At 35.9% G+C, this 12355-nt stretch overlaps 1 protein-coding gene across 4 annotated transcripts in view; it reads right to left on the bottom strand.

Annotated features, from left to right (window-relative positions):
* Positions 1-9679, bottom strand: part of DYNC2H1 (dynein cytoplasmic 2 heavy chain 1) — a 292996-nt gene extending 283317 nt beyond the window's left edge. For 3 of the 4 annotated variants that reach the window (XM_074335552.2, XM_019717180.3, XM_019717179.3), the window contains exons 1-6: positions 9320-9679; positions 5702-5872; positions 4647-4782; positions 2920-3038; positions 1117-1261; positions 152-384 (exon numbers count right to left, since the gene is read on the bottom strand). In XM_074335552.2, the coding sequence (XP_074191653.2) occupies positions 152-384; positions 1117-1261; positions 2920-3038; positions 4647-4782; positions 5702-5872; positions 9320-9514 (999 nt within the window). In that variant the 5' untranslated portion in view covers positions 9515-9679. The remainder of the gene's footprint in view (positions 1-151; positions 385-1116; positions 1262-2919; positions 3039-4646; positions 4783-5701; positions 5873-9319) is intronic. The other variant, XM_074335553.2, reaches the window with a different exon arrangement.
* Between the last annotated feature and the right edge of the window lie 2676 nt (positions 9680-12355).

Here is a 12355-nt window from a genome sequence, read left to right on the forward strand (position 1 = left end):
TATCTTACATGAACTTTAACTCTTATTCTCTCTCCAAAGTATAAATAGTTTCTATCAGATGTGTAGTGCTTGTTAATTACAAAATCCACTCACAAACAAGAAAGGACCCACTTCACACTTAAAGACAAACAGCCAAATAATCAAATGATACCTCTTCAAGGCGTTTGCCAAGTTTGTCAAGTGTTTCAGGAAAATATTTTTCATTTTTCCATGGATGAGGAACATAGCGCTGCCACACCTGACCTGTTAAATGATTACAGGCAATCACCCACTGTTCACAAATTGAAATACCAGCTTTCAGATTTTCTTTCACAAGATAATAAGGATCTTCCCATAGGTTCAAAGTTCCCAACTTTTTCTGAACAAATCTTCCAAATGAACCACCTAATAAAAAATAAAGCAAACTTTTAATGGATATGTCTTTTTACAAAATAATTATAGAGTACATGCTTGTGACAAAATTAAAATAATGCACAAATTAGCAAGCTAAGGATCTATGAAATACCACAGGCACACCCTTAAACTAGAAATGTCCATAACAAATATTTTTCAAAAACATTAGTATTTTTGCATCTCACAATACATCATGTACATGAAAGATGTACATCTTTATAAAGGCTGCAGAGCCTACTGTATGGATGTAGCATTATGTGACCACTTCTCAATTGCTATTTGTTTCTACTCTTACACTACAAACAATGCTGCAATAAATATTCTTACACATACTCCTTTATGTACTTGTCTAATATTTCCTTAGGATAATAAGGAAAGGGTCAAAAAATATTGGCACTTTTAATATTGACAGATAAGCCAATATAATACGAAAGAAGTTTTCAGTTCATTACAAAATAAAGTCTAAATTAATTCATGCATAGGGACCTAAAAATCTATGTAAATTTAATTATATTAATGGTCAAAGAATTAGACACATATGACTTATATTAACCAACTATATACAACTGTCTATTTAAATAATCCTGTATTTGCTTTAAGGGTTACTTTAAGCAACAATTATTACACGAAGGAGCATTTTAAGTACGACTTAAAGAAAAACAGAACAGAAAACAAAATAAGACAAGCTTCCAAAATTTCACAAGTTGATTTCTTTGCTAGTACCTATGATATCTAAGAGATGTAACATTCGTGACTCAGGATAATGGTCATGTTCTGTTTGTCTCCAGACATCATCGACAACATCCCGAGTCGTCTCCACCAAGTCAACCACTTCCAATAAGGACAGACCTTCCAAGTTATAAAACTCCTAAAACCAAAACACACTCATTTGTAAAAATAATCAAATTCATACCTTGGGCAATATAGTTAAAATGTTCTCAGACTTTATCAACTGCTACAATTCTAATATCTGCCATATTATTTTCTCCTCCTTCTTCTACCAGATGATATATTTCTTCTTCACGTAAATACACTGTAAGTTCCTTCACAAACATAAATTTCACGAAAGCCATAACAAATATAAGTTGCAAAAAGTCTATTCATTTAATTTTACGCTTGGCCTAATTTTCTTTAAATGTGGATCCATTTATTTTATTTACCTAATACAGATAGACTTATCACCATATATACCTTCCCATTGTAGATGACATAGTTATTCATTTACTGTGCTGCATAAAGTTACCAACAATACTATCATAGAACAAGGTACTATTTTATAGTACATTTCATCACTGTTTCAAAAAAAGCTTAACACGTTGCATACGGATCACGAGAATCTTCGTTTTTCTGAGCCATGCATTAAGGACGGATAACGAGAATTCTCGTTTTTACTGTTGACTCTTTTTACTTTGTATATTTTATTGAATTATTTGTGTTTCGTTAATATCTAACGGGCAAATGTCGTTAATGAATAAAGTCTGCATCATATGTACACTTTTTAGAATTCATATTATTTTTTTTTCCTAAAAAAACAGTGATTTTGAATCGGATACATTTTTTCACCCATGAGTCATTTCACGTGTTACATTCACAACAGTGGATGTACGAATAAACAGAGTTTTCCAGAACTGTAGTGATTTGTTTATAACATTTGGAACCGTAGTATCCCTTAGGCGATTTTGAATTATGTTATTTTTGGAAAAACACCAAATTATTTTATTTAACTCTTCGGTGATACCTCATGAAATACATATTGTCCCACTGCACAAAGGAAGCTGCTTTCTGCAGTATCACACCAGGAGGGATTACTAACATCATAGGTCAGTAAATCCTAAAAAATTCCATAGAAAAATAATAAATGACATAGAAGCATTTACGCTTTAAAGAGAAGAGTGCATTTTAAAGTTGTTTCGTTTAAAAACCTGCCGGAACAGAGGGGTATGAGGGATTTAAACCCCACCGTACGCAACGTGTTAAAATCACTTCAAACACTTCATTAACATTATATTATTGAAATCTTATTGGGACTAAATAGAAAATTACTATTTATTTATTTTGAAAACAAGACTTTTTATAACCATAATTAAAATGGTCACTTATTTAACCTCTCCGTAGATACATCAAGGAATAACCAATCAAATAAGTATTAATATAAAACTAAGACTTTTTATATTACAGATCACTTCAAAATGCTAATTTGAATAAAGTGAATATTCTTTCAAAAGAACATATATTATCTCCACATAAATACACCTTGTTAGTGTATTAGTATTTCCCCCTATCTACTACAGTAATTATGTTTTGAGAAAAAAATATTTACTAAAGATTAAACTTTTTTAAAGTTTGGATTTCTAAGTTGTACTCATGTTAAATACACACCTTAAGCAAACCCTGCTATATATGAAGGATATATTTTGTTCAAAACCATCAAGTAATGATTTTAAAACAGAGGTAAATCTATTAAAAATAGAATCCTAAAGTACTTTTATCAAAAGCCTAATATATAACTATGTATGAATCACATACTCTTGCGATTGTTTCAAATAATTCTTTAAAATAATTGGCTCTTTCTTTACTAATCTGTTTATTTCCACGATGACTTTGTTCTATCCAAAACTGGAACTCATCACTTGGTGTAAGAATAGCTGAAAAAGTGAAAAGGGAAAAAAAATGTATCAATTGAAAATGAAAAGCCATAAAGTTATCTGGTTCATTACGCTGATTTTGCATATTTCATATATTCATATATACAGTTCTTTTTTCTGAGGACGTACAGAAAAAAGTTTTCAATTTCTATCAACAGAACGTTCTTACTTAAATCCACTGGAAACAATAACAGCACCAAATTTATACTTCATGTCAAATTTATTGCTCAGTATGCTTGACTGCTATTTGCTTTAATAAACCATTCATACCTGAACTGTCAATCTGCTTCTTCCATCAATGATTTTGCTGCTCGAACACTAGGCTTTCCTAAATCTAATTCCAGAAAAATGCATCATGATATTGGATATTTCCGAAATTGGAAATGATTATAATTTAATCAATAAATGTTTCCAATTCAATTTCAAAATATAAGCAAATTAAAGTAGTTTTACTTTTAAATTTGCTTTAAAATTTCCCAATGAACTAGACAATCTCTAGGTGGCTACTCACATGCTGGAAATAAACGCACTATTTTTTCTGGGTCTATGGAATTCAAAAAACATCTAATTTGCTCCTCAAGCAAAGAATAAAACTGTATATCTACTATTTTAAATAATGATTTGTATATATCATGCACTTCATATTACTTGTTCATATGAATAATAATTTATCTATAGCTACAATAAAGCTATAATTACCTTCAGATAAAATACATTTTAAAATAAAAGTCCTATTATCTTTGCAAAGTACACCATTAGGGTCAATCCTCATTATTTGTGGATTCTGTATTGAGGAATTCATTCACTTGCAAACATTTATTTGTAACCTAAAATCAATACTTGCGGTGCTTTTTGTGGTCCTCTGCGGACATGTGCAGAGCAGTGAAAACTGTAGTCTCCCTACACTTAGGGCAACTCCAAGTTGAGGTTGGGAAGAGGCACTGCCTTCTTGTTTCCTATCTTCTAGTAAATAAGTCCTTTTTGTAATCTATTTAGTGGCACATTTTTCACAATGTTGTACTTTCTGTTGGAGCTTTTGCTGTTTAAAATGCACCCGAGCATAGAGCTGAAGCACTGTCCAGTATTCCTAAGCATAAGCATACTGTGCTGAGCCTTACAGAGAAAACACTTGTGTTAGATAAGCTTCATTCAGGCATCAGTTAGAGTGCTATTGGCCATGAGGTCAATGTTAATGAATCAACAATATATATTAAATAAAGTGTCCTTAAATAGAAACGCACATATAACAAGACTACGTGCTAAGCAATTGACAAAAATGTTATGAGCCGAGGCTCACAGGAACCTAACTCTGTATTACCCCTAGGAGCTATGGTTCAGCATTCGCTAATTCAGTGTTCACGGTGACTTTACAGAACGTAACTACTGCAAATAACAAGACTCAATTGTATTTTCTATTTCCATGAACTGACCATTGTTAAAAATTACATTTTCCTCTTCTCCAAATCCATATACATCTATTTATTTAAAAGAAGCTTAGGCTCAAAAAAGATACAAAAGTGTGAAAAGAAACCTTTGAAGAAAGATATTTTCAAATGTACTAATAAGACAATCATTTTGACTTTCTGTAATTAAGCTATGGTTATATACCTCGTGTGTCATCTTCCTTAAGTTTCAATTTTGATAAATTAGTGTCTGATCTTCGTAGAACTATACCCAACCCAGCTTCTAGTTCACTTAAAAGATTCTGAAGTTTGGGATCTAAGTTTCTGCTCCATTCCTGATCCTAAATAAAAACAGACAAGAACAAACATTGATCAAAAGTTTGTCAAATCAACAGGCTCCTAAAACACAATCGAAGAACTAAGTCGAAGTACACCTATTTCACTCAAAGCCTGACACTACCTACATTTCATAAGGAAGAAAAAAGTCTTTATAGCAATGTAAGAGCTGACGTGGATTGCATTTTATACGTTTCTCCAACTTCTGTATTTGTCAACAAAGCTTACTTTAAATTTTTTTAAGATTTTAATTAAAAAACTAAAATACTAATGATATTAACAGTAAATAAAATAAATTTTTATGTTTGTATTTATGAAAACATTTATCCAAATAACCTAGATTAAAAAAAAACAATAACCAGGGGGGCCCAGTGGCTCAGGCGGTTGGAGCACCTTGCTAACGCCGAGGTCGCCGATTCGATTCCCACATGGGCCAGTGAGCTGCGCCCTCTACAGCTAAGATTGTGAACAAGGGCTCTCCCTGGAGTTGGGCTGCTGTGAGCAGTCAGAGGTCTGTGTGAGCTGCTGTGTGCTGCCGTGGGCTGCTGTGGCCTGCCGTGGACTGCTATGAGCTGCCATGGGCTGCTGTGTGCTGACGTGTGCTACTATGAGTGGCCAGTGGCCGTGCTGGCCAGCAGCCGGCGTGTGGCTGGCAGTAGGCGTGAGTGGCTGACAGCCATCGTGAGAGGCTGGCAGCCGATGAGACCTGCCATGAGCTGCTGTGAGCGGCTGATCGACGACTGGCGACCGACTGCCCCAGCTGGGGTGGAGTGCAAGGCTCATAATCCCAGCATGGGCCAGGGAGCTGTGTCCCACACAACTAGACTGAGAAACAATGGCTTAAAAAAACGGGTGATGGGAGGGTTGGCGGGGTGAGGGCAAAAGAAAAAAACAATAACCATATGGCTACTTTAACTTACTCACCTTTAACAACACTGGTGCAAATACTTGCCGTACTGCTTGATAAAGGGAATTTATAGGTGATTCTAACATAGATGAAACAAGAATGTTGTTATGCAGATTCTGATCGGTAATTACTTCAGGTCGCAGCTTGAAAAACACCAGCACTTTATCTTTTGTGTCAGCAAAATCAATCTAAAGTGATAAAACAAATGATTTTTAATGTTATCTTCATAAAAGTTAATATTTGAAAGAAATGTTCCCTCAAATGTTGTATCACTGTAAATTTATCCCTTGGGAAAACAGTTACTTTAAAATAATTATACATTATAACCAACTTATCTCTGCTCCTTAAGAATACCAGGGTTTTAAAACGTTTCCCCACTTACATGTGATTGTAATATAAAGCTACTTTGATAAGTGATTTATAAACAGAAAGCACTATCTAAATATTGATGACATACACTGCTAACTATTCCACTCCAGCCAGATTCAGATCAAAGCTGTGTGCCCCAGGTAAACACTGATGAGTAGTATACTTCACTCTACTCCAGAAAGTCTATAACAAGGATGTTAATTAATTACCCTCTTACCTGAAACTACCATTTTAAAAGATCTTTTTTCAGTTGTGCATAAACTCAAAACTACCAAATTGAACTTAGTTGTCTCTCCGAAAGTCATCTTTACCTGAACCAAATTTTTTTCCTTCAATTATTTGAGCATCAAACTTTTTTATTAAATTGTCATATACTAAGTTATTTAAAATTGAAACTGAATGAGCTAAATTGGAATTCACTAAAGCAACCATGTTTAAAATAGGTCAGTTAATAGTAATTACTTCATTAGCTGAAAAGTATACCGTCTAAAAGTTTTTGCATTATATACATATTTTCGCAGTTGTTATTTCTTTGTCCAGGAAGAGAAGTCTATTCATTAAAAAGCTTTCAAACAAGTTCACTGCTGTGCATGAAAAACACCTTATAGATGAGTGAGCTTATAGATGCTGCCTGCTGCTTCTTTTATCCCAATCATTGTTTTCCAGAAAATGAAACTATCAGTTTCACACATTGGCATTATATTGCTAGTATGATCATTTTATTCCAATTACAAGCAAGTGATAACAAGCTGCAGATCTGTAGATTTGAAAAATTCACTAATTAAGTAGTACATACCCTTGTACTTCCTCCTCCTACCTATCTGAAAAGAGAAAATTCGAAAATACACATTCGATTACCATACTGTTTGGTATGGTAATACCAAACTTCAACTACATCCACTGGCCAAGGCTCCCTAAAGCATCAATCAGGACAATAAGTTTTGTCCTCGCCAAAGTCAGAATTAAAGCAAAGGATCATTTGGCTACAGGTGTACAAGGTCCTAAATGATCGGCCTGTGACGTAACTCCCCACACTCTCTGGACATTCATTAAACTTCAGCAATCATTCTGGATTTCTTTTTTCCTGCCCCTTGAAACCAAGGTGAGACCCAGCTCAGAACCTTGGTACTTACCATTTCTTTTGCTTAAAACACTCTTCCCTTAAATCTTATGTATACCTATAAACTCATCATTCAAATCTCACTTCAAAGGTCACTAATCCCAACAGGTATTCCCTCCTATTCTAGTTTCATACTGTTCCCTATGCCACCTCCATCACTACTTTAGCACTATTTTTAGTGTTAACAGCACTTACCAACACTCAAAATTATGTCACATTATGTATCTGTGTGTATGTGTTTAACCTATCTTTGTCCATTCAAATGTTACTCCTTGAAGACAAACTCTGATGTGTTCATGGCTTTATCCCCAGCACCTGGGACAGTGCCAGACCTATACCATAATTAGGTACTCAACAAATATTTGTTAATTTATTAACTAATTAAATCATGCTGACTCTCAGACATCTAAACTACAATTTAAGACATAACAAAACATTTTCAAATATGACTAAAAATCTGTAGTGCGGTATATGACTAAAAAGAAAATATTAATAGATTGTTGGGCTCTACTAGTAATGGCATTCACTTTCAAAAGCAATAGCTTCAATTTTCAATATTGAACCCAAGATACATTTTCACAAATTCAAATCGCTCCTTATGTTGTTTCCCCATTACACGTTATCTAAACTTTCAGTGGCATTTGCAACAGTGTGCCCTAATTTTATAACTTGTTGAGTAGATGTCATTGTAGGCCACTGGAGTGAGGCTCTGGAAGGCAGAAGTAGGGGGTCCTATTCTGAATTATACTATCCATTAGAGAAGTGGAGTAGTTAACACTTAGGAAATAAAAATTGTTTCTCTTACAGTGTTGTTGTAAATATTAAATGAGCCATTACACATAAAGTGCTTAGAACAGTACCTGACAGTGTAAACAGACAATAAATATTAGCTATGATGTCCATCCTTTTTATATTTTTGTAAACCTGCAAGCCTAGCAAAGTGCTTTGCATATACTAAGTTCAAAATGAAAGTTTATTAAATAGAATTGAATTAAATCCAAGACTAAAGATTCAGTGAATGGGGTTAATGATTCAATCATCCTACAAAAATGCACTCAGTGCTGGCTGTGTGTCCAATACACGTAGAGATATGGGTGCACATCAAAAAAAGAGGTTTAAAAATATGTTTGTGATTTGTTATCTTTCATCCTTTTACTGAGCCCCTTTAATATGTATATACCAGGGACATTCGCAAGCTTTTCATCTTCAATACTACCCAGAATATACATATACAAAAGGGTGCCAAAACAATGTAAAAAACATTTTAAGAAAGGGAAAAACTATTAATTGTAATACTCAACATATACCGATAACAAAAGATGAATACAAGTCACGTTTGACTTCTGCAATTACAAGACGTGCTCAAAGTGGTTACCATCAGTGTCCAGACACTTCTGATTACAGCAAACTACTGCTTGAGCATAGATAATATCTCTTAAAATGTGTATACATTTTTTGGCACCCCCAGTATATACACACACACACATATATATACGGTATACACACCAAATATTCATATATATATTAACTTACTAACGTAAATATTTGTTAACTTAACTTATATATACATCCTAACTGTAAATGCAACCGTTTTTTAAGCAATCTTGCCAGGGGAGGTAGCAGCACAATAAATAAATCAATATATCACATATTGTACATCAAAAAACAATTTAAACTTTGCATCATTTCGTAAAAGATTTGAATCCCTAACTAATCTTTCCCTGGAGCAAATTTAAACTTACCGTGTAACCCAAAAAAGATACATGAAAACTGACCTAAAAAAAAAAAAAACCTCAAAGAGAGGAGAGAAAAATATTTTTTAATAACTAAATAAGGTAAATGTTGGGGGCGGGGGTGTTTTTGTTCGTTTGTTTGTTATCACCCATTTGTCGTCTTTAGGAGGAAAAAAATCTAGGAAAGAATCTAATTGTTTAGCTCAGGTGTGTGGACAGGCAGCCTCCTTTGGTCAGGGTGTTGCAAGCTTTGAAACTACATGCTGAGGCAAGAGAACAGTTCAGCTAAGGCGGAGACAGCCTTTGGCTCCAGAAGAGGATCCGACGAGGGAGGCTGAAGAGGAACCCGACATCCCTCCGGCTGAGACTGAGGCCGTAAAGGGAGCTCGGGGCAGGGGTGCAGGGAACCATACCGTGTTGGAAAAGTTGATTCCGGCGTCGGATCGCTGCACCCTGAGGAGCATCTGGTTCCCATCATCCAAAAAGTTGTTGATTTCAGGACTGTTGTACAGCAGTGCCTGGCCCCAGAGTTCCGACACCAGTCCAAAGTAATTCTGGGTAGTAGTGAAGATGAAAAGCTTCCGAACGTCCTCGGTCCTGCCCGCCATGATTGTGCAGAGGCGGAGAAGGGAGGGAGGGCAGGAAAGAGGGAAGGAAGAAAAACAGCCCGGTGGGAAGTGAAGAGAAGAGCAGTGCTTGTCCTAACGGAGCCCGCCGGGCGGCCCGCAGAGCTTCGCGGTTGCCAGGGCAGTCGCTATGGCGACGGAGTAATACGGGGGCGACGCCGCCGGCGCGCAGTGTACGCTACCCTATCGGGCACGCGCACGCAAAGCTCTCGGAGACGATCGACCACCTCCTAATCCCTTAGCTGCTCGCCGCAGTCATCGATTGCAGGGGATTCGGACAAGTTTGTTGTTAGGTAGCAAAACCTGACGTTTATTCTTTCTACTGGTTTCTCGTAACGCTTAATTAGAAGGGATACATCTAGTTTTCAAGGGCAGCAGCCATACCACAGATTTAAGAGGACTGCTTTCTAATGCTCCCTCTCTACCTGCACCTGTTAGCAAACCACTCTTTTCAGCGTCAGTTTTCACATCTGTAAAATGGGGAAATACTATCTAGTTTGTAATGAGAATTTAAGAGGTTACTAAATAAAAATCGTTTTTTAAAGAGCATAATAAAAAATAGGAGTTCAATACAATGCTAATTTTATTTTTCAGTCTTCCTCTGCTCCTTTCTGTGTTGGTTAATTTCCCAGCATTATTATTTTGTTAAACTATTATTAATGTCAGAAAACTTTAACCACCAATGTTTCATCTTAGTCATTACCAGAACACAAGCCATATTTGTAAAATACCAAACCATACATTGATACTTGTTAGTTTATGTTATCACAAGCACAACAAAATACTGAGGAAATAAAGAATTCAAGCTTCCCCGTTTTCTAACCCATAGCATCACTATAAACTACTAAACTGCTGATCATTTATCCCAATATTCATCAAAGACTCTGAATTCAATAACTATCTTCTAAAAATATTTACTACATGCTGCTATGCGCCAAGTAATGAATTATGCCCTGGAGACAGAGTCCTGGCCTCAGGTTTTTTGGTCTGATCAGTCATCATCCCAGTCCTGAATTGAGCCATCAGCTTAGGGAACACAAACATATACAGACTTTTTATTTGCACTCAATGATTACAACTTCCTCTTAAAACTATATTTTTTGGGAATTAGAGTCTTTTTATCTACCAAGCATCTTAAGATTTGGGAGTGGGAACTAAAGAGAGCTAAAATGCTCTAAATTATAAAGGGAAATGAATTCAAATTCTCATGAAATAATCCAAGAGGTGGAAGAGGAATCAGTGAGGTGGGATGCTGGCCACTGGATGGAAAAAATCTAAACAGGAGCTCAGGGTGAATGGGTAGCCAAAAAGCATTTTAAAAGCAAAAATGGCTAATGAGGCTACGGAGATTTGTGCTCTGCAATGAGCATTAAGACACTTCCCAAAGTCCTTAGGGGAATCTCCATTACCCACAAATGCTTAGTCTAGGTCAGTTGTTTTGTGAGAATGTGTGAAACGGCTGTATTTAGCATCCGTGGCAATGTGGTGAATAAAAAGGCAACACATCTAGGAACATGAGTCTGGAAAGGTGATGAGATTATGAGACTGTCATCCTTTCAGATATTTTTGGAAAACTTGAGTACATTTTGGGCTTCCACATGATATGAAATTTGAGTCTTTGAATCAAGTTTAACCCATATATCAAGAAACAGAAACTCCAGTTGACATGTAAATCCCATGAAGGTAAGAATCTAGTGTACCTCATTCACTGTGGTATATCCAGAATTAAGCATGGAGTGGAAAACAAGACAGATAAGGCCCCTTAACCCAAGTTAGCTTCAGTAAAGGGGAATCTCAGAGATAAATAATACACAAGGCCACAGGATAGTAAGTTATAGAACCAAGGTTCATAACCAAATCCAATTCTGAACCAATCTCTAGGTACTAAATCACAGCAGTAGGCAGCCAACTACCAAAATCCATTCTCCCCTTCCACAGCTAATAGATGGCTAACATCCAGGTGTGCCCATTAACTAATTAATTCTCATCAATGGAATGTGAGCAGAAGTAATTGTGATACTTCCAAGGCAAGGTTTTAAAGAAGTGAGTGTACCTTTACCTTTTGCCAACTGAATATAGGTAACAAAGCTGCAAGAGACGCCAGAACCATCCTGAATCAGTGTGGAGCAAAGCCAGCAATTGTTAAATAAGGAAGAAATTCCTTTACTGTGTTTGAGCCATTTTATATTATACATGTGTGAGTCTATTTTTTACAGTAATTTAGACCATGCTACCCAATAGAGTAATTGATAAAAGCAGTAGGGTGCTATTTAAAAAAAAAAAAAAAAATAGGATGGGCATTGATTTAGCAGTTGGCCAGCAGGTGGCATGAAGACAGCTTAATGTGAGCAGGAGGACAAGGGACAAAATCTTTCTAAGCCAGTTTCCTAAGTATGTCTGTATTGGCACTTCTCAGAGCTTTTTTTATACTTTAAAAATTATTGACAGAGAACAGGCCATGTGAGGACACAATGAGAAAGTGGCCATCTACAAGCCAAGGAAAGAAACCGCAGGAGAAACCAAACCTGCAGACATTTTGATCTTGGACTTCCAGCCTCCAGAGATGTGAGAAAATAAGTTTCTGTTGTTTAAGCCACTCAGTCTGTGGTGTTTTGCCAGGGCAGCCCTAGCAAGCTGATACAGGGAGTATTCATTTCAGAGAACACCATGAAAAGATCCAGGAGGGAGCAGAGGTATGGGAGTGTGAATCAAGAGAAACATAGATATTATAAGTGAAAGAACTTTAACATAGTTCAAATTATCTTGGACCACTAATGCTCTTCTCTGGAGTTAAGATATAATGATTTAAAGTTTTTATCTCAG

Source organism: Rhinolophus sinicus, chromosome 14 (genome assembly GCF_057876585.1).
Source record: "Rhinolophus sinicus isolate RSI-liver-muscle chromosome 14, RSI-T2T, whole genome shotgun sequence".
Taxonomy (NCBI): Eukaryota; Metazoa; Chordata; class Mammalia; order Chiroptera; family Rhinolophidae; genus Rhinolophus; species Rhinolophus sinicus.